The following is a 27,760-nucleotide window of genomic DNA, read 5'->3' on the forward strand; positions in this document are numbered from 1 at the left end:
AGGTGGGGGGGGTGTGCCCGGCTGCCACCGCCCCGCCCCGGCCGCCCCGCCCCGCCCCGCCCCGCCCCGTCCAGTCCCGCCCCGCCGCTCTCCGGCCCCCGAGGGCTGCTGCCCGGCTTCCCACGCTGGCTGGCGGCCTGGCCGGAGCTCCGGGCCGCGCCATGTGAGCCGCAGCCCCCGGCCCCCGAGCGCCCCGGCCCCCGGCCCCCGAGGCGGACCCCCGGGCCCCGCCGCCGCCCCCCCCCGGGCCCCGCACCGCCCCCCCCCCCGCCCGGCCGGCTCCCCCTCCCAGCCAGCCCCCGCCCCTTCTCTTCTCCTCCCCCTCCCCGGACCGGCCCCCCTCGGACCCCGGCTCGGCCCGGCCGCGGCGCGCTCGCCGTCCCGGGGGACGCACCCAGAAGCCATCTTGGAAGCAACTCGGAGGCAAGTTTTGGGGCTCCGGGCAGGAGCGGGGGGGCCCGGCCGAGGCGGGCTGGGAGCCGAGCCGGGGCTCCCCTTCCCCCCGCGCCGCCCGGGCCGGCCGCATGCGGAGCCTGGCCGGCGGGTGCATGGATTGGGGGGCGCAGCCATGGCCCCGCGGCCCCCGCCGCGCGCCCTTCTCCTGCTCCTCCTTCTCCTGCTGCCCGGGGCCTCGGCCCCCGGGGGGAGGAGGGCCCGCCTGGCCCCGGGACCTGCTTGGAGGGCCGCCCCGGACTGGGAGCGCTCGGCGCCGGGGCTGCGTCGGCTGCTGAGGCTGAGCCCCGACGGAAGGCTGCGGGGGCCCTGGGGCCGGCTGCAGCTGCGGGGGGCCCCCGCCTGCCAGCTGCCCCTGCACCTGGACTTGGTCTCCCGCCGCTCCCCGACGGTGCTGGCCCTGGCCCTGGCTGTGGCCGCGCGGGGCCAGGGCTGCCCGGGGGCCTGGGCCTTCCGAGGGGCCGTGCGCACCCTGGACCTGGCCACCCGCAGCCCTGACCTGGCCGCCCGCACTGTCCTGGGGGCCAGCGCGGGCCCCGCCTCCCCCTCAGCCTCCCCTCTCTGCTTCCCGGACCCTGGAGGAGGAGGGCGGGGCCCCGGCGAGCTGTGGGCTGCCCTGGAGGCCCTGACCAGCTTCCCGGACTGCAGGTGCGTCCCAGGGGGCTGTGGCCAGCACCCCGCCTTCCCCCTCCTGCCCGTCTGCCTGGAGCCTGGGACCGCCACCCGCCTGCGCCTGCTGTGCGCCCCCAGGCCCCCGCGGCTCGGGGGCCTGCCTGGGAGGCCCCCGGAGCTGCTGCTGGAGCTGACCCTGGAGGCTGCCGGGCCACCCCCCGGGGGGGCCAGGAGGGCCAGGAGAGGGGCAGCCGGGGGCTCCAGTCCCCAGTTCCAGCTTCCCAGCTACCAGGTGTCGGTGCCCGAGAACGAGCCTGCCGGCACTGCCGTGATCGAACTGCGGGCCCAGGACCCGGACGAGGGCGAGGCGGGCCGGCTGACCTACCAGATGGAGGCGCTCTTCGACGAGCGCTCCAACGGCTACTTCCACATCGAGCCGGACACCGGGGCGGTGACCACCAGCCGGCCCCTGGACAGGGAGACCAAAGACACTCACGTCTTGAAAGTGACGGCAGTGGACGGGGGCTCGCCCCCGCGATCGGGGGCCACCTACCTCACGGTGACGGTGAGCGACACCAATGACCACAGCCCTGTGTTCGAGCAGGTGGAGTACAGGGAGACGGTCCGGGAGAACCTGGAGGTGGGCTACGAGGTGCTGACCATCCGGGCCACCGACGGCGACGCCCCATCCAATGCCAACATGCGCTACCGGCTCTTGGAGGGTGCCGAGGGGCCCTTTGAGATCGACGCCCGCTCTGGGGTGGTCAGGACCCGCTCGGCAGTGGACAGGGAGGAGGTGGCCGAGTACCAGCTGTTGGTGGAGGCCAACGACCAGGGCCGCAACCCCGGCCCCCGCAGCGCCACGGCCACTGTGCGCATCCTGGTGGAAGACGAGAACGACAACTATCCCCAGTTTGCTGAGAAGCGGTACGTGGTCCGGGTGCCAGAAGATGTGGCCGTCAACACTGCCATCCTTCGAGTCCAGGCCACTGACCGGGACCAAGGCCAGAACGCGGCCCTGCACTACAGCATCGTCAGCGGCAACCTGAAGGGACAGTTCTACCTGCACTCCCTGAGCGGGGGCCTGGACGTCATCAACCCCCTGGACTACGAGGCCATCCGGGAGTACACCCTCCGCATCAAGGCCCAGGATGGTGGCCGGCCCCCCCTCATCAACTCCTCGGGCCTGGTCAACGTCCAGGTGCTGGACGTCAATGACAATGCTCCCATCTTTGTCAGTAGTCCCTTCCAGGCCGCTGTGCTGGAGAACGTGCCCCTGGGTCACTCCGTCCTTCACATCCAGGCTGTGGATGCAGACTCCGGAGAGAACGCCCGCCTGCACTATCGCCTGGTGGATGTGGCCGGGGGGCCGGGTGCTGGGGACGATGACCCTTCTGCCTGGAATGACTTCCCCTTTCAGATTCACAACAGCTCTGGCTGGATCACGGTGTGCGCGGAGCTGGACCGTGAGGAGGTGGAGCATTACCGCTTTGGGGTGGAGGCCTTGGACCATGGCTCCCCTGTCATGAGCTCCTCGGCCAGCGTGGCCATCACGGTCCTGGATGTGAATGACAATGACCCCGTCTTCACCCAACCCGTCTATGAGCTTCGCCTAAACGAGGATGCTGCTGTGGGCAGCAGCGTCCTGACCCTGCGGGCCCATGACAGGGACGCCAACAGTGTCATCACCTACCAGCTGACCAGCGGCAACACCCGCAACCGCTTTGCCTTGAGCAGCCAGAGTGGCGGGGGGCTTATCACCCTGGCCCTCCCCCTGGATTACAAACAGGAGAGGCAGTACGTCCTGGGGGTGACGGCCTCCGACGGTACCCGCTCCCACACTGCCCAAGTCTTCATCAACGTCACCGATGCGAACACCCATCGGCCCGTGTTCCAGAGCTCCCACTACACGGTGAGCGTCCGGGAGGACAAGCCCGTGGGTACCTCCATCGCCACCATCAGCGCCACGGATGAGGATACGGGGGAGAACGCCCGCATCACCTACGTTCTGGAGGACCCGGTGCCCCAGTTCCGGATTCATCCAGACACCGGGACCATCATCACCCTGATGGAATTGGACTATGAGGACCAGGCGGCCTATACTCTGGCCATCACTGCCAGAGACAATGGCATCCCTCAGAAATCGGACACGACCTCCCTGGAGATCCTCATTCTGGACGCCAATGACAACGCGCCTCACTTCCTGCGAGACCTCTACCAGGGCTCGGTCTTTGAGGATGCACCTCCCTCCACCAGCGTCCTGCAGGTCTCTGCCACCGACCGAGATTCCGGACCCAATGGCCGCCTCCTCTACACCTTCCAGGGGGGTGAGGATGGTGATGGTGACTTCTACATTGAGCCCACCTCTGGGGTGATCCGCACCCAGCGCCGGCTCGATCGGGAGAATGTGGCTGTGTACAATCTACGGGCCCTGGCCGTGGACAGGGGCAGCCCAGCCCCTCTCAGCGCCTCTGTAGAGATCCAGGTGACAGTTCTGGACATTAATGACAACCCTCCGGTGTTTGACCAGGATGAGTTGGAGCTGTTTGTGGAGGAGAACAGCCCGGTGGGGTCGGTGGTGGCGAGGATCCGTGCTGCTGACCCCGATGAGGGCCCCAATGCCCAGATCATGTACCAGATTGTGGAGGGTAACGTGCCCGAGGTTTTCCAGTTGGACCTGCTGAGTGGGGACCTGCGAGCTCTGGTGGAGCTGGACTTTGAGCGGCGGCGGGACTACATGCTGGTGGTCCAGGCCACCTCGGCCCCGCTGGTGAGCCGAGCCACTGTCTACGTCCGCCTGGTGGACCAGAATGACAACCCCCCTGTGCTCCCCGACTTCCAGGTCCTCTTCAACAACTATGTCACCAACAAGTCCAGTAGCTTTCCCACTGGAGTGATTGGTCGCATTCCAGCCCATGACCCCGACCTCTCAGACAGCCTCAACTACACCTTCCTACAGGGCAATGAGCTCAATCTTCTCCTGCTCAACCCAGACACTGGGGAGCTACAGCTCAGCCGAGATTTGGACAACAACCGAGCCCTGGAAGCCCTCATGGAGGTGTCTGTGTCAGGTAAGAAACAGAGCCAGCTGCGGGTGGGAGGGAGAGGCAGGCCAGCGCTCCAGAGGGAGGGGGACCTGCTGGGCCTAGTATGGCTCCTGCCCTTGGAGGCCTGGGTCATCAGCTTCAGGCTCTGTTGACTGCTTCCTGCTCTGGGGGTGCCAGAGTCTCCAGAAGCAGCTATGCTGCTGCTAGCCTGCCTGGGGGAGGCCAGGGCCAGCCCAGTGTGTGGGGAGTGGGGCGTGATCCTGGAAGCTAGAGGATCTGCTGGGCCTCCCAGCTCCCATGATTGCTGGCCTTGCCAATGTGAGTGTGTCACCTGACCCCCTTGGGGATTCGGGGTAGAGGGGCCTAGGTGTGGAGCAGGAAGAGGCTTTGGAGGTCATCTCAGTCCGCCATCCTCCCCGATGGCTTCTTCCTGCTAGGACTGTAACCCAGAAGGTCCTTGGTCTATCTTAGAGCCTAAGATAAGCACCAGCTGCTCTTGGAAATAAACTGAAGGGTGGGTGTTTGTAACCAGTCTGGGTGACCTTGACTGGCTCATCCAGCTTCCTTGGGCTTCGGAGCGGGGGAGCTGGACCTGGGAGCCCCTGAGGTCCCCTTCGGCTCTAAGTCTGTTATTTTTCCACTTACCTGGAAAGGTGTTTTCAACATTCATCCACTTGCAAGTTGATGAGTTCCCTGGTTTTCCTCCCGGTTCCCTTCCCTGGCCACGGCAGATACTTGAGAGAATCGGCCAGGAGAGCTGTGATGGAGTAGAATAGGAAAGGGCTCAGGGTTGTGCCTCCATTGCTACTTACTGACTGAGTGACTGTGGGCGAGACCCTGCTCTGTTTTCCGAGACTCTTGGCTTCCATTTGGCGAAAATGAGGGGCTTGGACTGGTTGTGTTAGTTCATCTTCAATCCCGCAGTCCCCCCAGCTCCGACTGTTTGGCCCTGAGGGTCAGGCAATGTCTGGAGAGCCTCTAGCAACACAACTAAGGCCCAGGGAAGAGCAGGCAGAGAGGGAGAGGGTAGGGCTGGGCTGGCGATCATAGGCAGTGACCTCAGCTGCCTGTCACTGAGGTCAGAAGCTGCCACCCCCTAGCTGAGATGGAGGGGAAAAGACCCAGAATGCAGAATGGCAGGGCTGGGAAGCTTAGAACACATAATATTTAATCTTAGAACTGGGAGGGTGCCGAGAACAGGGGATATGAGGGATGGGAGGGAGCTCAGAACAGAGAATCAGTGTCACTAGAACAGAAATGTAAGGTGGTAGTTTGGTGAAATAGGCCAACTTTATTTTTTAGTTAAATTTATTTTTATTTTTAGTTGTAAATTCCCTCCCTCCCCCAGCTACTGAGAAGGCAAGAAACCAAACCCTGGTAGGCTGATGGACCTGCCCAGTCTGTATTTGTTGTAATGAGTCGTGGAAGAGAAGCATAGCAGGCTGTTGGGGCTGGAAAGGCCATGATTTTACAGATGGGGACACTGAGGCGCAGTGGAGTGACTTGTTCGGCGGCATGACTCAACTCTAAAGTATAGCCTGGCATCCCCCAGGAAGAAGAGAATTAATTGTGCTAATTAGCTGCTTCCTTGCCCTGTTCAGTTTGTTTACACCTCTGGCTGTGCTTCTTTATATAGTAACTGGAAGTTGTTGTGCTTTTCTGCGAGAGCTGAGTGGCTCGTTGACAGGACTGTCCTGATGCACGTTGGGAAAGCAGGCTCTGGATGGGGACTTGGCAGGCCTAGACATCCATTTGAGGAGTACGCACAATCATGTGGCTGACTGGGAGACAGTGGGGCCTGGCTAGTCCAGTGATTTTCACATTTTTTGGCCTTAGGACTCCTTTGCACTCCTGAAAATTATTGAGGACTCCTCAGAGTTTATGTGGATAATATCAATTGAGATATCCTAGAAATTACAGCAGCATTATTATCAAAACTTTTGATTAATCTGGAGTCAGGAGTACCTGAGTTCAAATCGGCCTCAGACACTTGATAATGACCTAGCTGTGTGGCCTTGGGCAAGCCACTTTACCCCACTGCCTTGCCAAAAAAAAACCCCACCTAATTAAAAAAACCCTTTTGATTGGAGGAGGCTCCTTGGGTTCCTTGTCCCACACTTGGAGAGCTGTGGGTTTAGTCCAACCCTACCCAAGAGTAACCCACGAGGTAACTCAGGGCCAGAGTCACGGAGCTAGTGACAGTCAGGACCAGCTCTGGATTTCCTGTTGGGGTGAATGTGCCCCGTCAGGGGAGAGAATCTCAGTGGAGAGAGTAGGCTATCTTGTTGGGAATGTTGGGGAGGTGATCTCTGCTTTGGGTAGGCATCTGATTCGGTGGCCTGGGGCTCCCTTCTACTTCTTCACTGTTTGATTCCCCCACCCCATGGCATTAATCTGATTGTGGTGATGTTCAACACTTTAGAAGTTTTGAAGACCTGAAGGATTTTCCAGTTTGGAATTGAAGATAGGCCCTCCCCAAACTGCACGCTAATAAAAGCTTCCATCCGTGGGTCGTGTCTTGATACCAAATCTGCTTGTGCCTTGGGTAAATCCCCTCCCCTCTGTGCCTCAGTTTGCTCCTCTGTAAAATGCTGACAGTCATACTCCTTTGCTCATAGTGCTCCTGTGAAGTTTGAGGAAGGGAATACATGCTTTCCATCACCTTGTGTCCACGTGTGATCTCTGATGATTGGTGTGTGCCCAGAAATTTTGTCAGCTCTGCCTCCATCATACCTGCTCTTACTTGGGATGGAGAAAGGACCCTTCTTGGAGGACCTCAGAGCCCATTGCTGAGGCTGTTTGTCTTTAGATAAAAACCAGACAGCCTGGGAAGCTGAGCAAATTACAGGTGTGAGCTTCTAAGTATCAGGTGGTTATTTCCAAAGGACTTTCTGCAGATTCTTTCCTCATGAGAGAGGGAAGGGAAAGTTCAGGATCCATGTTTTATAGTCAAGGAGGCCAGGGACCAGAAAGGAGAAAGGATTTGCCCAGGGCTGCCCAGTTAAGAATTGTCAGAACTCAGATTCCACTGCCATCTATTCCTCTGGCCAGGCCTCCATCTGCCTCAGATTTTGGATCATTGGACTGGAGCCTTCCCTCTGGATGGGACCTCAGAGCTGCCCTGGTGCTCAACTTTAGGAAACTGAAGGCCAGGGAACCTTTCTGGGGTCCCTTAGTCAGGAAAAAACTTCCTGGGTTCCTATAGTTAGGAAAAAGCTAAATCAGGACCTGGAGACCAGGCCTGAGAGGCTGCAAATGTCATTTTCTAGTGGAGGGGTCTGATGCACCTTGACCTAGAGGCAGGAGGCAGCTCCAGGCTCGGTATTATACCATCTTTGATGACTTCCGAGCTCCTGATCTTCAGACTGACCAGGCTGTGAAAGATGCCAGGCTTGCCCTGTCCCGCACAGACCAGGTCCTGACTGTTCCTTGATGCTTCTCTTCATTTTCATTTTGAAAGTCTAGGGTTGCTTTTTGTGTTCTACATCACATTCATTTCCTGACATATCGTTGCTCTTCTGTAGCCTTCCTTGTAACAGAGAAAACCAGTGAAACAGAACCTGCCGATGCCCCATGAGTGTGGCAGTGTAGGTAGCATTCTGCATCTGTAGACCCCTTCTCCTCCCAAGAAGGGGAGGGGTGTTTGTTTCTCTGTTTCTCATGACCAAGATGAGTGGTTCCAGTTCAGGACTTGTCTTGAACTTCCAAGTTCCAAGACTTGGCTTGATTTTTTAAGAGGCTAAAAGAAGAGGGGGTGGTAGTGGTGACTGCTCTGCACTTGCAGCCAGGAACTGAAGGAGTCTGGGCCACTCCTCTGGCGTGAGGGGCCACTCTCTCCAGAAAAGGCCTTCGCTATTGTTTCAGTCCTCCAAGCAGAGTCACATTCCTCAGCTTCAGGAAGCCCTCCCTGGTTGCACTGGTTTGGAAATCAGTTGAGGAAAGCTTGGTAGTGACAGACCTGGCCTGTTCCCTGGCCGGCCGTGGCCGCGGCCCTGGCGGGCAGGGAGCCCCGGCAGCTGAGGCGGACTGTCAGCGGTTTGCTTCATGGTGGCCCAGCTCCAAGGCGCCCAGTGGGGGAAGCTTGCCATCCATGCCAGTCGTGCAGATTTGGACAGAGGGTAGATGGTATCAGACACATAGAGTAAGTGGAAAAAATTCATACATTATTTGTTGGAAAGGCTTGACTCCTTGTTGTCCCGGGCCCCAGGGGAATTGTTTTAAACTTCTTATTCATTCTTGGCAAGCAGTTGGAGTCCAAAGGTTCATAGGAAAAGGTGAGGTAGCAAATGTTGATTGGAAAACACACCACAGCCATACGATATGTAGTCCAAGAACTCTAGATTTGGAGTCAGGATCCTGGTGGGAATCTTGACTTGGATACTTGCGTGAAGGAGTGAGTGAAGAAAGCCTTTCTTAGTTTTACTCATTAGGTGCAAAACTTTGGACTTTGGACAACATGGTGGACAGGAAGATGGTTCCTGCTCTCTGGGAGCTTCCATTCTAATGGGGGAAATGATCATGGAAGGTTTAAGTTAGATGGAATGGTCCTTCAAGGCCCCTGAGGCTCTGCAAGGTCATTTCTACTGGTAGAATTGTATCCATTTCTGATGTAAAATCCTCAGATGACAGTAAAAACTATCTGTGTGACCTTCAGGAAGCCATGAAGCTTCCCTGAGCCTCAGTTTCCTTGGTAGAATTGACTTGGTGGGGGGCAAGAGGCAGATTCAGGAGCTGAGGGGAGCACAAGGGTTTGATTGATAAGGAAAATAAAGGGGTGGCAGGGAGCAGATATGGCAGTGCAGGAGGAGCAGTTTAACAACTGGATTTCTCCAGGGATGGAGGGGGTCAATTTGTACCAGGACACTTTTAAGATTTGACAGTTTTATTTTCATTTTCTCCATCATTTTCCCAAGTCTAACAATGAACAAGATAATAACATGTGCCTATTTCTGAGGTATAAATACTCATTGAAATTTAACAACCAGCTTCCCAGTGGGCAGGTTCACAGTGCTTATGTGTTCACTACAGAGCCCTGTGAAGACATGTACCTTTGCAGGGCTTCCCCGTAGCTTCTGATCTTTATTTCTTCTTTTGTGAAATGAGGTAGGGAGTTCCAGAATCTCTAAGGAGGCCCCCCCCCCCCATCTCTGGTCTCTGTTGAATCCTGAATCTGTGAATAGATTGGGCTAAGGAGGCAGTGGTGTGCAAAGACGAAAGGGGAAGCAACGAGTGGCAGCCTTGGGGTTTTGAGTTTGTAGGATGCAGGGAGGTGGTTGGAGTCACTTGACCAGGTGTGTAGGTATGGGAATGTATGTGTGCAAGGAGGGTCAGTCAGGTGGCGTGGGCTGGACAGGTAAGGAGATAGTGATAAGAGGAAGGCCCTTTGTAGATGCCTTGGAGGATCTGGAGAAGAATCTGAACTGGGAAAAGAGGGAGCAGGGTAGGGATGTGGAGGTAGAATGAACATCCCCTGGCAATGGGCAGGAGAGGGAAGGGAGTGGGAAGTCAGAGAGGGCCCAGGAGTTCCAGAGGAGGAGAGTCATCAGCCTCCATCTGAAGCTGGCAAATAGGAGGGATAATAACGCAAGGTTCTCGATTGACTTAAGATGTGTACCACTCTCCTGTGTCTATAGAGACATATAGAGATGTATAGATATTTATAAATAGACATAGATAGGTAGAGCTGTCTCTCCTATCTTGGGTTGAGAATTTAGGAAGGTTGTAGATAGAGATATTATGTATTTCTATAGAGATATATGTATATCTATATCTATTTACCTATATATATATATATATATATATATATATCCATATTTATTTACTATTTATCCCTATCTTTTGAACTTTACAATAATTCAATTGCAAAGTAATTCAGAGGAATGATACTAAATGTATTGTTGTACCCATTTCACAGATAGGAAGACTGAGGCTTAGTGACGTGCCCAGGATCATGCAGACAGAGTATCCACGGTTTGTACCGGACCACAAATGTCACTGGTTATAGATCCCAGAACATCTCAGTATTGTGCTGTAGAACAATGATCTCCAAAATGGGGCCACTTACCTGATCCCAATGGGTGTGGGCTCCCTCAGAGAGGCACATCCCACCCTTCCTGGATGGAACATGTATCTAAAAAGGGAAACTGTGCTTGTTTGCTTTCCAGTCTGCTTCATTAAACCCTTCTAAAATCTCTTCTGGGTGCCAGGCCCTGTGTTTGGTTCTGGGGCACAGAAATGAAAACTCCCATGTCCTTTCTTAGTCTCTCTGACCTGGGCATCACCTGAGCATCAGGAAGAGGTGGCAGACTTGGAAGGGTGGGAGTGGGATCTACTACACCATCCCCAGGGTTAGAAACACAGTTGGTCCTCAGGAAGTGCCTAGCTGTTTCCCCAAACAGTGGAAATTGAATTTTTAATTATTTAGTTAAAAGCATGTTATTGTAAATGGAGGGAATACCAGGCTGAGTGGAAAACAATCCAACTGGAGGAAGAAAGAGCCAATTTTATCATTCCTGATTTTGCCAAAACAGATTAAAGAGGTGTTGACATGTTCCCGGAGGCTGGGGGTGGTTTGGGGGGTTGGAGGTGGGGCTGCAGGGAGCAAGGCAGTAGCTGCCAGTGGGGGAGGGATCGATGCCTGACTTTTTTCTTTCCTTTGCTCGTTGAGTTCCATTGTGAGTTCCATTTCCTAATAGCTTCGGTGGGCTGAGGTCTTCTGCCAACTATCTCTGGCTATCTAATCTAAATAGTGTGGTTTGGTTCTATAGGGCACAGCTGACTCCTATCTAACTATTTACTATGTTAGCTTTGGGAGATAAGGCCCTGGGGAAGGGCCTCCTGTTTTCTTCTGCCTCAGATCCTGTACTCAAGCACCACTTTCTTTTCTTTTTAATAGTATTTGCTTTTTTTTTTCTAATTATATGTAAAGACATATTTTAACATTCATTGGAAAATTTTGAGTTCCTAATTTTCTCCCTCCCTCCTTTGCCCACCTTCCTCCTCTCTAAGACAGTAAGCAATTTGATATAAGGTATAAGTGTGCAATCACGTAGAACATATTTTCATATTAGTCATATTGTGAAAAAAGAGACTGATCAAAAGAAAAAAGAGGAAAAGTATGCTTCCATCTTCATTCAGAGTTCATCAGCTCTTTCTTTGACTGAATAATAGGTTTCCTTCTGAGACCTTTGCAATGATGTTGGATCACTGTATTGCTGAGGATAGCCTTGCTGTTGACGGTATTATGTGCCTGTTCTCTTTGCTTCACCTTGCATCAGTACATCTAAGTCTTCCCAGGGTTTTCTGTGGTCCTCCTGCTCATCATTTCTTAGAGCACAGTAGTATTCCATGATAATTGTATACTTCATCTTGTTCAACTATTCCCAATTGCTGGGTAATCCCTCAAATTTCCGATTCTTTGCCATACAAAAAAGAGCTGCTAAATTTTTTTGCACGTGTGGGTTCCTTTCCCTTAGGTATGAACACTTTGAGATACAGATCTGGTAGCAGTGTTGCCAGATCAAAGGGTCTCAAGCATCATTTTCATCATTTTGCTGGTTAATTCCTCATGTTTGACAGATCCAAGTTAGTGTTCCATGGAGTCAGTGGTCAACACTGGGCATTTCTCAGGAAGTCTTGCTCTGTTTATGAGTTATGTAATTCTAAGCTAGTCACCTACTCTCTTATGCCCAGTTCTCTCCCCTGTAAAATGAAGGAAGGAGATGGTCTTTTGGGTCCCTTCCAATTTCCATTCCATTATCCAGTTTAAAAGTGTAGAAAAGACTTCTCTCTCATGGGGTGCTTTTGGGGTACCATAGACCAATCAATCAAGGCCTGAATGAGGTGCTTGGAGAATTAGGGTGGTTAGACCCTGTGAATGGAGAGAAAGGGAAAAAAATGCAAAAATGTTATAGAAGTGGAATGGGCAAGATTTATCATCTCAGGGATAGGGGAAAGGTGTTCAGGATGTTTCTGAATCTTGGAACTTAAGTGATGGGAATGGTGATGGAATTCTCAATAGAAATTGAGATTTTTTAGAATACAGGTGGGTTTTTGGGGGGGGGTATGTTGCATTTGAGAAACCTAGGTAATTTTTAATGAATTTTTAAATGTCCAGGAGACAGTTGGAGATGTGAGACTAGACCTTAGGAAAGGGCTGGTCTAAAGATCTAGGAATCATTTGCATAGAGATGAGATCTCCAAGAGAGAGCGTGGAGAGAAAAGAGAAGAGGGCTCAAGGCAGAGGCCGAGGGGACACTCAATTAGTAGGGACCTTGTGGAAGATGAACCAGTGAAAGAGAATGAGAAGAAACAGAAGGGTGAGAGGAGAGGATAATGTCATGAAGATCTAGAGAGGAGGGATTTCCAAGAAGAAAGGGCGACTAACAGAGACAAAGACTGCAGAGAGGTCAAGGATGACCTGGATTTGGCGACTAAGGGATCTCTGGTAATTCTGGCAAGAGCAGAAGGCTGAGAAGCAAGTACAGGAAAGGCAGTGGATGGAGTGAGTGTGGTCAGCCTTTCTTTAGGAATGTAGCTGAGAAAGGAGAGAGTGAGGATGAGACCTGGGAGGGACAGAACATTTGTAGGGAAGGAGGAGATGGCAGAGACAAGACCACAGAGAGAAAGAGCCAGGGAGAAGTACTAAGAGACATACCCTGGACTAGCAGATGGAAGTGAGAATGGTTAAGGTTGGATGAAGGACATCAGAAAGGGAGGGCATTGTATTTTCAAGTTTTTAGTTATATTTCTTATTGTATTTTGGGCCAGAAACATCATTCCCCTTTTTGTGGTCTTTTGGAAAGGCGCATTTTATTGCCTTTTGGTCCTCTGGCTTCTCTTTGGCACAGGAACAGCTGACTGGAACCAGGATCTTCCAGTATAAGGGCCAGATGAGAAACTGCTGCAGACAGTGCTTTAGAGTAACCAGCCTTGGAGGCAGGCTGATCTGGATTCAAGTCTTGCCCTGGATGCATCCTAGGAAAAGCTTGGAGATTGGGGGAGGGGTTTTCCAACGCTGGTAAAATCCTTAGGTTTTACAGCAAGAACAAATTGGACTAAATAAGAGTCTGAGGGCTTGTTCAGCTCTTTGTTGCATGACCTGAATTTGTCACAATTTCTTTGGGCCTCAGTTCCTCCATCTGTAAGAGAAGGGAGCTGAATTAAGGTCCCATACACCCTCTTTATAAAATAAAATTTGATTCCAGGCAATCACTGTAATTTGGGAATGGGATAAAATCCAAAATATCTGTGTATTAATCTGGCGACAAGTTGTTTTGGGACAGTTTCCCAAAACTATGTAGTAGACTTACCACCTCACAGCACACAAGTAAGTCCTTAATCGTTGTTTGCAAATTTGAATCCTTATTCCAATTTCCATCTCTCTGGGTTTTCAAGATCACAAAGTGCCTCCCTACATACAACAACCACAATAAACCTTGGAGGGACTGAGTTTGAATGCTGTCACCTCCATTTTCTAGATGAAGAGGGCCAGTTTCAGATAGGAGAAGGAGCTTTTCCACTCACAGCTAGTAACTGGTAGAGCCAAGTTTTCAGAGTCATAAGGGCAGGATGTATTTTTTGTTTCTTTTCATTTTACAGGTGAGGAAATGACCCCAGAAACAATAACTAAGTTAACCAAAGTCATATGAATACCAGCAGAACCAGCTGTGAATTGCTATTTCCAATTGGTCTGCTAATTTTAACAATGTTAAAAAAACTAATTATTGGTACATTGTGTGGTGGTGAGATTTAGAGTCAAAGGTCTTGGGTTCAAATCCTGAGTGTCCTCTGTGGACTTCAAAGGGGAAAATGACCTTGGACTTGGGTCCCCAAGAATCTTCCAGGCTCTAAAATGCTATAACAGAATTATAGGATTCCTAAGTTGTTAAATCCAATTCATCCATTCTTGGTTAAGAATTCCCTCCAAAATATCACTGACCCTCACAAGACATACTCAGGAGTTTTAGAAACACAACTACGAAGCACTTGTTTGCAGAAATAAACAAAGACAAATAATTGAAAGGTGATTACTTCTCATGCCTAGGCTGTCCCCCCAAAATAAATGTGACCGAAGTGTCTAAATTAAAAAGCTTGAGGACAAGCGTTGCACTTCTCTGGTGTTTGGGAATGGGAAATGTTTCCTCCTTAAATACCATCATTTAGGGATTTGGACATAGAGCTATGGGGTCAAGAGGCAAAAGGGACATATGGCAGAGAAAAAAGTCTAGAATATGAAGGTCAGACCTGGAGGAACAAAGCAGGGCTGGGGCGAGCAAACCATAAACCACATTACAAAGAGGCAGTCATTGCAGTTGGTTTGTATCAACCTGGTTCTCTTTTCTAAAATGGGTTGGAGCCACTTTTGGAGCTGGTACTGAGGCAGAAAGACATTTTCTAGGCTTTCCAAAGAGCAGTTGGCTTTGTCTGCTCGCCCCTCTCCCAAACTATTCTGTTAACTGGAGCAAGGAGTCAGCTCCTGGACATCCCTCGGGGGACAAGTTTGCATTTTAGTCCAAATGGGTTTGTAGGGCAGCTCTTTGCACGGCTTCCCTCATGTTTTCTGGTGATGGGGGGGGGGCAGATTCCCCACTGTATATCAACAATATTGCTTAGAGACTGGGAGGTGTTTAGGATGAGAATAAACAATTGCTTACTTTTTGGGGGTCAGGAAGATGGCAGGTTCTGGCCAAAGGACCCAACTGGGCCTTGCCAAGTCCAGGCCTTTCTTGCAGCCATGGAATATTTCCCCAGTTATCACTGGAAAGAGGATGGAAAATTCCCCATGCATGGGGATTTCCTTTCTATTCAGCTCCATGTTGTTATGGGTCAGGGGTGTGGTGAGGATGGTTGTGTGTGCTGTGTGCCTTTGTGATCCTTGGGAAAGGAAACTGGTTTCCTCCATTAGTCCCTAAAAATCAACTAGTCAGAAAATAAGCTGTACTTACTGTGAGCTCTCAGGCACTGTGCTGAGGGGGACAAAGAAAAGCAAACCCAGCCCCTGCCCTCAGGATGCTCCCTGGTTAATGAGCAGAGACAGCATGTGAGTAATGATGCTCCTACATGATCTACTCAAGGTTCATGGAAGGAAGTCTCGAAGGGAGGAAGGCCTTTCAGACTGAACTGGGCTGGGGCCAATACAGTCTGAGGGAGCCCTTTCTCATCATCCTCTGGCTGCTGAACTTCCTTGGATTTCATTATGTGTAAATAGCTGTGAAAATAATAAGGGAGGTGGTCAGTATGTACCAGTCAGGGAGCTGGGAAGACCGAAGTCTTAGTCTCTGATTGGCTGTGGAGGAGTCTCAGGCCCTAGATGTAGGTCTGGAAGGGCCCTGAGAGGCTGTTGGGGTCAAACTTCTCCTCAGATAGATTGGCACAAGGTGGGTGAGTGTCAAGATTGGGATTCTCACCCAGGTCCTGGGACTTCCAAATGAAGAAACTGAGGCTCAGAGAGATAAAGATGGAAGGAGGAAGAAAATTCAGATAAAATGGGACAGAGTATGCTGAGGTAAGAGACTTGTCCCTACAGAGAGACTATCCATCCCAAGCTGTAGACTGAGAGCTGGCAGGCAGGAACCTGAGAGAGCATTTAGTCCAGCCTCTGCAAAGTACAGATGGGGAAACGTGAACATATATGTATGTGGATATAGAGAATATACATGTCTGTGGCTATCCTCTGATCCATCTTTTCTCTATGTTTAATCTTTTCTGTCCATCATCAAAATCTAACCACAACTCTATTTTCTTCTTTCCTTCTCTTACCCCCTTTCTCATCTCTCTCTGTCTCTCTCTGTCTCTCTGTCTCTCTCTGTCTCTGTCTCTCTCTTTGTCTCTGTCTCTCTCTGTCTCCCCTCTCCTGCCTCACTCCTTCCCCCCACCTCTCCTCTCTCTCACCCCTTCTTGGTCTCTCTCCTTCCCCTCTTCTCTCTCTCTCTCCCTTCCCCATTGTCTCCTCTTTCTCTCTCTTGCCTTTCTGGCTCTCTCTGCCCCTCCTCTTGTCTCTCTCCCCATCTCTGCCTCCATCTCTCTTCCTCCCCCATCCTGGTCTTTCTCTGAGGGGAGGCAGAGGAGGCAGAGCTGAGCCTCATCTCTGATCACTAAGGGTTGAACATATACACCTGAGCAAACCATTAAGGGTTGGCAGGTGTTGGCAATAAGAGATGAGGCTCAGCTCTGCCTCTCCTCCCCTCTGGTCCCTTCCCTATCCTCTCCCCCACCCCCATTATAATGTGAGCATCTTGAGGGCAGGGTTTATTTTCCTTTTCTTCCTTCATCCTTTGGCCTTAAGGGTGCCAAGCCTAGCTGCTAGTTAGGTGACAGAGGGAGAGCTTGTGGGTCCTTTGCTGGCACTAAGGGTCAGCTTTGGTTGACTTCAGCTAAATGAAGTCTTCAGGTCTCCTCTGAGGCTCATCTTGCCAAGACAACTTAGCCCCTTCCTTGTTACTCTTGCTGAAGCAGCACCTCCCAGGACTCTCCTAGAGACTCTCCCAGGGGTCAGTGGGATCCTGTGGGTGGGAAAGCTAAAGGGTCTGTGTCCAAGGATCCAGGGCAGAGGGGGGGAACAGAAATCATTAGACTTGGCCTCTTCTGCCTTTTCTGGAAATCCCCAGCACAGCTGCAGCACAGCTGTCCTGGTGGAGACGGGCTCCCCATGTGTCGCTGCCTGCTCCTTGGGATGTCATTTCCCCAGCATTGTTCTTGTACTTGAATGGGAGTCAAGCAGGATGATGGGACATAGATGGGCTGATGGGACACCGAGCAGGCTTTGGAGGAACTGGAAGGGAGTTTAAAACCGAAGTATTGACCAAGCTGGGCGGGGCCTTAGGCCTGGGGATGACAGAGCTCTAGGGGAGGGGGGTTTAGAATAGGGGCTGTCAGAGCTGGGAGAAGCCTCAGAGAACATCCAGTTCAGCCTCTCTTTATAGAGGAAACAGAGGCTCAGGGGAGGTAGTTACTTGCCCAGGGTCATCACTGTAATCGGTGTCAGAGCTGAGATTCAAACCTAGAACTTTGACTTCCCAGGCAAATTCTGTTTCCTCCTCTGCCCCTTAAATGGGCAGCCTCAGGCAGGGTTCTACTTTGGTGGTCACAGCTCCTGGCCTGCAAGTTTTCTGTGGGCTGGGGTAGATGTTGGGACTTTGGCAGTCTCTGGAAGAGCTCAGGCCCTGCCTTGTAGTAATAATCGGGCTCCTGATATGACCAGAGATAACACTGCCCCCAGACCCCCAGCCTTGGTGAAGGCACTCTGGAGGGGGAAAGCTCTCCTCTGGGGAGGAAGCTAAGCTCTTAAACCAGCAGACCCCTTGAGACCCTCCAAAGGAGCTTTCCTTCTGGCTTCACCCACCCTGGGCATGTCAGTACCAAGCCTCCCAGCCCAAGAGAGGGGGGAGGGCAGTCAGTAATCCCAGAAGGGGTTACAGCTTGTTTCTAAAAGTATTTTCTTGCTAAGGATTCCAGTATTCCTTAGATTGCCCATATCCTGGCTGATCCGTAATGACCTATTGCTGACTGGAGTCATTATTATTTAAAATGACAGGATTTGAAAGCTAGAAGGGCCTAACCTCTTTATGTTACAGAAAAGGAAACTGAGGTCCAGAAGGGAGAAGAAATGTCAAAGTACCTCTAGATCCATGCCTCCCAATTCCAAATCGGTGCTCCAGTGTTCTAGGAGCTGGACATACAAATGCAAATGGGAAATGATCTCTGCCCTCAGAAATGTGCCATTTCATTGGGTGGTCTAGTCTCTACATAATAAAGGCCAGAGAATTTGAAGAGGGAGTGTCTCCTGCTTCTGGCCTAAGGCCTGGCCATCATTATGCCCTCCCCACCTCAACCTTGCTTTTCCTTAGTAAGCAAGCTAGTCCGAGATCCATATTGCTTGGCTGCAGATTCCCCGCAGAACCCTGCTAACAAATATCTAAAGAAGAAAAGCTAATGACTGTTTGGGAGCCTTTTCAGAAGGGCTTGTCCGAAGGATGTTCTCATACACACATAGAAAAGTCTCTTTCCCTGGCTTTCCATGGCTTTGGTCCTGCCTCTGACGGTGGGTAACAGTGATAAGAGGTCAGATTTCAGATCCCAAGATGGAAGAATTCCAACAGTAGAATGGATGACCTTGAAAGAAAGAAAAGAAGGAAGTTCTCCCAATAGCAATTGGATAACTGAGGCATGGGGGAAATTTCCAGTTTAGAGGGGCCCTGGATTAGAGGGAGATCTCATCTGCCTTTGAGATATTGTAATAGCATTGTGATAGCTAAGGTTGATGGGAGATTTTTATATAGCAGTATTGTGAGGAGAAGGGCATGTTCTTATTACCATTGGATGAAGGAGGGGGACCCCCTCCGGTGGACTTATGGCTGGTTATTTGCCCACATCCTTCAGGACAGAGACAGTATAGGCTGCAATTTGTCTTTGGAAGTATTCCCATTGAGAAAATTCTAATCCCCTGGGAGCATTAGACTATGGAAAGGGAGCTGAGTATCATGGCTGCCTGTATCTCCAGCCAATTGGGGTTAGAGCTTGGGAACTTGGGAACTTCGATGTCTGTATGAGAGGTGACTAGAGTCAGCAATGAATGAATGTCTAAGGAGTGAATGGAGGAAGAAAGAATTTGTTGAATGCTGTGCTGAGGAAAGCCTGCTTCAGGTCCTGTCTCTGCCATTTATTTACTGGCTGAGTGACCCTGGACAAGTCATATCACTTCTCATACCACAACTCTTTAAGAGAGGTCACTGACCTGCATTTGTGAACTACATTTCTTTTTTTTTTAATTTTTGTCATTTTTGCAAGGCAATGGGGTTAAGTGACTTGCCCAAGGTCACACAGCTAAGTATGTATTAAGTACCTGAGACTGGATTTGAACTTGGATCTTTCCAACTTCAGTGCCAATACTCTATCCACTGTGCCACTTAGCAGCCCCTGGCTGCATTTGTAGAATGTATTGGGATTACCTGCCTGGAGGACCTCCAGGAGTGGTCAAATACTATTTTTTAAAAGATGATAATGTAGACAGAACACAGAATTTCTTTTTTAGGTTTTTGCAAGGCAAATGGGGTTAAGTGGCTTGCCCAAGGCCACACAGCTAGGTGATTATCAAGTATCTGAGACTGGATTTGAACCCAGGTACCCCTGACTACAGGGCCGGTGCTTTATCCACTACACCACCTAGCAGCCCCTAGAACACAGAATTTATTAAACATGTGTTTTGTGTGTGCTCAGTCCTGAGGATTCTTAGGTAAAAGACTAGTGTCATTTTTCATTTTTATTAGCATGGACTCTACCCTCACAGAACTTCTAGTAGAGAGACAGAGAGAGACAGAGACAGAGAGAGAGAGAGAGAGACAGAGAGAGAGAGATGGACAGAGAGAGAGATGGACAGAGAGAGAGAGAGAGAGACGGACAGAGAGAGAGAGACGGACAGAGAGAGAGAGACAGACAGAGTGAGAGAGACAGACAGAGGCGGACAGACAGGCGGACAGACGGAGGCGGACAGACAGACGGAGACGGGCAGACAGACGGAGATGGGCAGACAGGGAGAGAGGCAGACAGAGGGAGAGAGGCAGGCAGACAGACAGACAGACAGAGACAGAGAGACAGACAGACACAGAGAGAGACAGTGAGAGAGAGAGAGACAGACAGAGACAGAGAGGCAGACAGGCAGACAGAAAGAGAGGCAGATAGACAGAGACAGACAGACAGACAGAGGGAGAGAGGCAGACAGAGAGACAGAGTGAGAGAGACAGAGTGAGAGACAGAGTGAGAGAGAGAGAGACAGAGTGAGAGAGAGAGAGAGAGTGAGAGAGAGAGACAGAGTGAGAGAGAGAGACAGTGAGAGAGAGAGAGACAGACAGAGACAGAGGCAGGCAGACAGGCAGACAGAAAGAGGCAGATAGAGACAGACAGACAGGGAGAGAGGCAGACAGAGAGATAGACAGACAGACAGAGAGAGGGACAGACAGACAGAGAGGCAGACAGATAGAGAGAGGCAGACAGACAGAAGTAGGCAGACAGAGGCAGACAGACAGAAGCAGGCAGACAGACAGAGGCAAACAGACAGACAGAGACAGACAGACACACACACACACACACACACACACACAGAGATTTACAGGAACCACCCAGACAGAGAACAGGGAGAACTTGGAGAACAGAGGGAAGGGGGCAGCTCAGCCGCAGAAACTGTGACAGACTTTCTGGGAAGTCACAATCTCTGGGTAATCATTCCTGCTCTGTTAGCACTTCAGCCCGGGCAGAGCACCTTCCTCCCAACAGCTCCATGAGGGGGTGGGGCAGGGTAAGAATCTCCCCTCACCCACTCCCTGTTTTGAGTGGAAGAGGGTTACCCCAAGGTTGCCCCTCTCTGGCCTCCTCTCCTGTCCCCTGGCTCCTCGAGCACCTGCCAGCCTTTTTCAATTTAGACCCAATTCTCTCCCAAGTCAGAAGATTCCAACTTTAGTATTTTAATGGAAGATTCAGCTTCCCTCCAGACTGAAGCTCCAACCCCAAAGTGATCGAAAGCTGGTGTCGTTTTGGCAACTTAATGGCTCCTCTGAAGTTCTTAAGAAGGGGGGGTGGGGGTGGGGCAGAAAGAATATGAATCTGGATTAGCCATTAATCTTCAAACCACTTTGATTTGGGGGGTTGTTATTTTAATGGAAGAAAGAATCCAATGATTCAGTTCAGTCGAGGTGAGAGATTATCTTTTTATCCCCAGCACCTGGCAGAAGTTGTCCTGACTGTATGTTTGATTAGTAAACCCATACTATGACTCCAGGGTCCTGTGCTTGGCTTAGGGGAGATATAGATAGGGAAAGTAGAGACCCTGTCCTTAGGGTGATTACAGTCTGGTGAAGACAAGGGCCAAAACCCTAAAATTTTTGATTTGAGAAAGAGTTGGGTGGGTACAAAGGACAGGTCCAGGCAAAGTTTGGGGGAGGAAAACTCCAGAAAGGACTTACTTGGCAGTCTCTGTTTGTTTAGGAAGGCTGAGTAAAGGTCTGGGGGCTTCCTGAGGCCACTGACAAAAGGAGCAGAAGTTACAGTTTTGAATTTTAGGCTAGTGATGTCCCTCTTGGGAATTGGGAGAGACTGATGATCAGCAGTGAGAAGCCTCATGTGCTGAGGGATTGTGGGGTTTGGGTTTGTGGGCAGTGCCACAGCAGACTGGTGGTCAATAACCATATTAGCTGGGCACCTGCCTGCCAGGGTTGTTGTGAGCTAATATTGATGAGACCCACTGCTACCCTTCAAGGGCTGTATTGATGCCAACTGTGATTGTGATGTCCAGTTTAAGGCCCCCTCAGATCCACTGTTGTTGCCACGTATGACCGGGAGGTTCCCCAAGACAGAACCTGGAGATTTAACTTCATAACAAATAATTCTGGGAAGTCAGACTCTTTGACCCTCTCTAGCTTTTAGGTTATAGAATCAATGGTTTTCACGACAGAAAGATCACAAATTATCGTTGAATCCACTGCCCTGATTTTCCTCTGTTTATTTATTTTCGTTGCCACATTTTCTTTGGTCACTGTCCAAGCAACACTCCCTACAAAGCACATCCCGCCAAAGACAGCTGTTAACCAGAGCTTCCTCAAAGTGATCAAGGAGCCCCTTTTCACTTCCAGACTTTGCTGGTTGTGAAGAAAAAGGAAGACTGCGTCGTCGGGCCTGGCTCTGGTGGTGGCTGTGGTCACGCTCTGGCTACTTTGGGATTGTTTGGGGCTCAGTCCTGCCACTGTCTGTTGGCAGGTGGTGATGGAGGCGGGAGGCAGTTCATTGTTTCACTCCATCTCCACGTCCATTGTTCACCTCTTTCTGTTTCCTTGATCTCCTCCTCTCACGTAAGACGTCTGGCTTTCTCTAGGTTCCTCATAGCTGCTGTATTTGGTCATAGAGCTAAGCATTCATAAGCCAGTGTTTGTTCAGCCATTCCCCAATCACAGGGTGCAGTTGGTTTCTGGTTTTGTTATCACAATTAGGCTGCTGGGAATCGTTTTGTCTGTTTGGATCATTTCTTGCCAGTCCTGTTGCAATATGATCATATTATGATATCGATATCAATGAATGACAAGTAAGCAGATCCATAATAGTCACATTCACAGACTTGTAAGGGTTACAAGCTGCATTTATAATTGACATTGTTTCGTTTGATCCTCAGAGCAGCCTGAGAGATAGATGGGATTATTTTATGAGTGAAGAATCTGAGTCTCAGAGATGGAAAGTAACTTGCCCGGGGTCACACGGCTAACAAGAATCTGAGACACCCCGGGACTCAAGGTTTTCCTGATTTCCGTTCCAGTTTCTGGAGCTGAGTCAAAACTCTGGACCATCTCCTAATTCTTATGCTGCCTGAGGGGCCAGCCCCTTGTTTCCCAGAGAGTTCGAGGACAGCTCCCTGGTCACTGCGCTGCAGCTGCCTCTCAGGCTCCATCATCATTTCATAACAGTCTGATTCTTCTTGTTCGTTCCATTTCCCTTCTTGTACACTTTGTGTTCCTGTTGCTTTCCTACGATCTGTTCATAAAAAAAAACCCAACCTTTTTGTCCCAAGCCCATATCTTATGGAGGACACCGAGAGGGTGTTCGCCTGGCCCAATAACTCACAGCCAGTGAGTGGCAGACCCTTTGACCTAAAAGCTCTTTTCTGTGTAAGAGTTAGAAATATTTCCCCAGGTCTGGAGGAAGAAAAACCAGTGGCTCCTTCAGGGTGCTGTCTGGGGGAACTTCCAGGCTCCCCCCATCTTCCCAGGCCTACAAACCAGAACACTGGTTTTGATTGTACTTTACCATGAATAAAGAGTTCCAGAATTTTCTCTCAAAAGATCATGTCCTTTCAGGCGTAGTTTTTTCACTGGAACAATCACTTGGCTCTTCCTCTTCTGGGGTCCCCTTTTCATCTTCCCATCTTTGCATGTTCTTTCTGGCCCAGAATGAAGGTGAATGATAGGCAGGAGAGAAGAAAGGAGAAATGGGTATGGGGGAGTGGGGGTGGGGTGGGGGTGCAGGAAAAGGCCCCTTTCTTAGTCTATGGGCAGATCTCATCACTGAAGCCAAGGTCTTTGATCCTGAAACACCATGTCTCAGTCATAGTGCTAATGATAGGGCAGCAGCGGGTGTATTGGAAAGGTTTTAAAGTCTGGGGCATTGGGTTCAAATCCTATCCTGGACCTTAGGCAAGCTCCTTGAAGTTTTTGCGTTTTAGCTTCCTTCTCTTCTCTCTGGGGATTATAAGAGCATCTACCTCCTAGGGTCCTTGTCAGGATCAAATGAGATAAACTATTAAAAGCATTTCACAATCGTTTTTTTCTAAGCTGAACCTCTGATTTCTGTTAGGAGAAAGGACTCTGGAGGAGGACCCCCCCCCGCCCCGTGTAGATGGATGCCTTCTCTGTAGCTTACAGCCGTGGGGGGCATGTAACTTCCCGAGGGCCAGGAGGGCTCAGAGGTCAGAGTGGAGGCAAGCTCTTGGGCCACTGCATGTGCTGCTGCCTTTTCTTATGATCCTTACTGATGGGGTTCTCTAGGACTTTCTTTTCACCCAATGAAATAGTTCATTTCTAGCCCTCCCTAAGCCTTGGAGCATTTTGGGAGTATCAGCTGCTGGTTCCTTCCGATATCCCCATCCCTGGAGCTTCCCCTCTTCACACGCTCTTGTTGACTAACCTGGCTGCTAGGGCCTGCTGAAGGCCAAAGGGCTGCAGCCTGGAGGAACTCAAAGAAGCCTCCCAGCAGTTACTGATTGTCAGGGAAGTAGTGTGTGTGTGTGTGTGTGTGTGTGTGTGTGTGTGTGTGTGTGTGTGTGAGTGATTTGTCACTGTAGACCTGGGAGGGCTGGAATTCCTGCTGGAAGCCCCTGGAAGCTGGAGGAGTTTTCCTGTAGGAACTTGCCTGTGGCAAAGATTGAGGGGGGTGCCCTCAAAATGGCGATCCTGGCATTTGACTTTAAAGATGCCATTTCCTTCTGCAGGGATCCCCTCATTCTCAACAGCCAATGGGGCATCTGGGGGTGGGGGGAGGTCAGAGGGCTCTGTCCAGAGGCCTCCACTTCAGAACCCAATTCTACCTGCGGCCTGCTCAGAGCACGCTCGAAGTCAGCCCGTCGCATTGGTTACCGTCGCTGGGGAGATGAAAGGCTGAGGCCTGCTCCGGGCTGAGGGGAGCTTAGTCTCCCAGTCTCCAAGTTAGGATCCAGTGTCTGACTGGCCCAGCCGGGCTTTGTTCATCCTCCCGGCTGAGCTAAGTTGGCATTTCCTGGGGGCCCTTTTCAATTCATTCTTTCTCTTCCCCCTCCCTCTCCATTTCTCTGGCCTCTCTCTCTTTCTCTCTGTTTCTCTGGCCTCTCTCTCTCTCTCTCTCTCTCTCTCTCTCTCTCTCTCTCTCTCTCTCTCTCTCTCCATTTCTGATTCTTGGCCTATTTCTTGATCTGCCTGTCTGTCTCTGTCTCATTGGTACTAAGATGCTTTTTGCAGGTGCAGTTAGACCAGAAGGGTAGCCCTCCTTCCCCTGCGCTCTCAATCCGGGAAGCAATGGTGACCCCACCAAATAATCCAGAGAGCCCACCGAGAATGAGCTTCCCTCAGAAGGGGCGCTAACATCAGAAGCCCCGTTTATTGCCCAGCTGACTCTGGCTGCAACCTTTCCCTTTTCTTGGCCTCGGTTTGATCATCTGTAAGATGGGGTGGGATGGGGTGAGCTGGACATCTCTGTGTTCTTCCAGGCCCTGCTTCTTGTCAGTTCTGCTACGCCCTCCCCAGAACCTCAAATGAGGGCCTGAGAAGAGCTGATTCTTCAGCCCCCACCCAACTGGGAGCTTCTGGGTTCTCTAAGGTTGTTCTTCCTGCCATCCTGCTTTGCAGCCCTCAGCTGGCATGGAGGTCAATCCAGGGCCTTGGCCACCCACCCTTCAAGCCCCTAGAAGTCAATGCCCACTAAGCCCAGAGGGCCTGTTCCCAGCTCCTCTCTTGAAGGCAGAATGGAGTTGATTATTAAGAGCCCTCGGTGTCCAGACCCTCCGAGTCCGCCAAGAGAACCAGACAAGTTTAAAGAAGGGAAAGGCAAAGTGATTGGGAACAGGAAGGAGCTCGCAGGGCTTGGGGCCTGGAAGGAACAGGGGTCTTGGCCACCATCTTGTTGAGTCTTGGCCCCTTGCTGAGCTTTAATTTCTTTGTCTGGGAAATGGAAAGATTCTCTCTTTCTCAAGGTATTTTTGAGGAAAATGTAAACCCTGAGGCCAGGAGGCAGTGCCTGGAGCTGTTCTGTTGGCCCTGGCCTGTCTTCTCCCTGTTCTACCACCCTGGACCATTGGCCTCCTTTTCTTGAGACAAGGAAATACTGGAATATTGGGTGGAAGTTAATAAGAAATCAGGTGTGTGCTGATAAGGGTGGCTCCATTGTACAGTCCGGGGTAGGGGGTAGGGGGGCCAGAACAGTCTTTTGTGCTCCCTGGCAACGCCCCAGCCTTGTTCAGGTAAATAATACGTTCCTTCTCGACAGCTGAAAAGCCGGGCCTGTTCTTCAGGCTCCTTGGGATCAGAAAAAAGTTCAGACCTGGAAGTCTGGGCCTAGCTCTGCCCTGACTAGGGGGAGTGGATGCCGCTTCCAGCCCCCTCAGCCCAAACCCCAAAGACCCCTTCCTTCCCAGCCCTGTGGAGGTCCTCCATTAGCAGCTACCTCCCCTGCCTGTCTGGGTTCCTGACCCCCCCCCACTTTCTGAGCTCCCTCAGCTCTGGCATTCTCTGTTCTAAGCCCCCTCTTGGCTCGGACATGCTAGGTTCTGCTCCCCAAGCTCTCTTCCAGTGGCGTGAATGAAAGGCAGAGGAGTGACTACTTGGAGGGATTTGGTGAGATCCGAGCATTGCAGATGGTGGCTCCAGACCCACTGTCCTGCCGCCCCTGCTCATACTGACCCCTGGCCTGGCATTCTCCATTCCACCCCCCCCCACCCCCCCCCGCTTTTGTCTGTATTCAGGAAGGTTGGGAGGGGAGAGGACGGCTTTCCTCCCTGCCTCCTTCCCTCTCTTCAGGCTTGTCGCTTGTGCCAAGATGCCAGCCTGGTTCCCAGTTGCCCTCGGAGCCAGCCTGGCAGCCTCCTTGCCCCTCCCCTGGTCCGTCATGCTGGCAGCCCCCCACCACATGCCCTTTCTCAAGCCCGAGATGTCTAAGCTGGAAGAGGGTTGGCAGGAGAAAGGGGTTGTCATAGTGATGGAAACCGACCCCGAGACATTCCCGCAGTGAGCGGGCGCTGGAGGGATGCACCTTTGTGGGGCCTTTTCAAAGGAAGGGGCCCTTGAAATGGAAGCTCGGCTCATGCCTTTGTGGGGGCTCCTGAATCCTGCGATCCCTGGGGACTTGGGGAGGGGCCGGCTAGGCTTTCTTTCCTCCGCCTCTCCTCCCTGTTCCCCCTAGCTCCCCCCCAGGGCTCCCCCCCACAGCTCCCTCCATGGCCTCTCCCAACTCCCCCCATGGTCACTGGCTTCCCGCTTCCCTTGGTTTTATTTGGAGGCTGTTGTTTCCAGGCCAGAGGCTGATGGTTTGCCCAGTTTAGACAATGCTCCCAGGAAGACCACTGATCACTCCCCTGGAGCCCCCTCCCAGCTGCCCCCTCCTCCAGGAACTCATCCCTTCCCCGCTCCCGAGCCTCAGCTAGGTCTTCTCACCTCTCAAAGGATGGGAAGAGAACCTATCTAGGACCCCCCATGCCCACCTCAGTCTCAGAGGGGACTTCTGGACTAGGTCAAAGGTCTTCCCTTCCCCCTTTGTAGCTGGGAGCCCTGCCTTAGGGTCAGTGTAGCAGTAGTTTATGAATGGCTTTTGTGTTTAACCTCACTCTCTCTCTTACTAATAACTTTGCCTCCTGCAAAAGAGTTCTTTGTTATAACAAAGACTTGTGGTAAAGCAAAGCTGCCTCCTCTTTGGCCAAATCTGAAAGGGTATGTCTCAGTCCTCACCCATAGTCCCTCACCTCCCTCTGCAAGATTCTGCAGCAGGTGGCCGGCCACTCCTTTGCCCACAGTCCATCCTGGGCCTGGACTTTTTTTGAAATGTCAATTGGGGCCCCATCTCTGGGGGCTAGCCGCGGAGGAGGCTCTGTTGGTGCCAAGGTGGAGCCACCTTGTCCTTGCCTCCAGGGTTCCGAGGAGCCAGCTGCCCTCCCTGCCCATCCCCCCCACCCACAGGGCTTTTTCCCTGAGTATGTCCCTGTGGCCTGCCCAGGATAGAGGCTCTCTGGAAGGAGACTTGAGCCCTCTGGCCCCCTCAGTGCTTGCCAGCACCCAGTCCAGGTCCTTCCCTGGCTTTCCTTCTCAGCTAGGCCCCCGTCATTCCCTTGGTCTCAGTTTACCGCTGTCTCCAAATCTCTTCTGCTCGGCCTCCACAAAGCACTTACTGACTGGGCACCATGGCTGGGAGGCAGCAGGAAATGGGGGCCAGGAGCGCCGACTGACTCCCTGTGTGATCTTGGGGCACGCCCGGTCCCCTCCCTGAGCCTCAGTTTCCTCCTCTGTAAAACAGGGAAGTGGGTGACCCGGTGGATTGTAGCCCTGACATCTGATTGCCTGATAAGACCGGCTCCTTCACCCACGCCGCACTTAATGAAGGAACTCTGCTGCTGCCTTCTTCCACGAGGCCTGAAGCATTCACCCTTTAATTTATGG

General features: G+C 51.7%; 1 protein-coding gene and 1 long non-coding RNA gene across 2 annotated transcripts in view; one reads left to right on the forward strand and one right to left on the reverse strand.

Moving 5' to 3' along the window:
- Positions 1-568: 568 nt before the first annotated feature.
- The window catches only part of CELSR1 (cadherin EGF LAG seven-pass G-type receptor 1), a 134,686-nt gene continuing 107,494 nt past the window's right edge, over positions 569-27,760 (forward strand). Inside the window, exon 1 of the mRNA XM_074221092.1 lies at positions 569-4,136. Coding sequence (XP_074077193.1) covers positions 569-4,136 — 3,568 coding nt within the window. The remainder of the gene's footprint in view (positions 4,137-27,760) is intronic.
- LOC141515565 (uncharacterized) lies at positions 12,873-17,837 on the reverse strand. Its single transcript, XR_012476361.1, has 3 exons — positions 17,731-17,837; positions 15,059-15,321; positions 12,873-13,252 (listed from the first exon to the last, which is right to left on the reverse strand). It is a non-coding gene; the product is annotated as an uncharacterized LOC141515565 (long non-coding RNA).

The sequence above is a fragment of the Macrotis lagotis genome, chromosome 2 (genome assembly GCF_037893015.1).
Source record: "Macrotis lagotis isolate mMagLag1 chromosome 2, bilby.v1.9.chrom.fasta, whole genome shotgun sequence".
Taxonomy (NCBI): domain Eukaryota; kingdom Metazoa; phylum Chordata; class Mammalia; order Peramelemorphia; family Peramelidae; genus Macrotis; species Macrotis lagotis.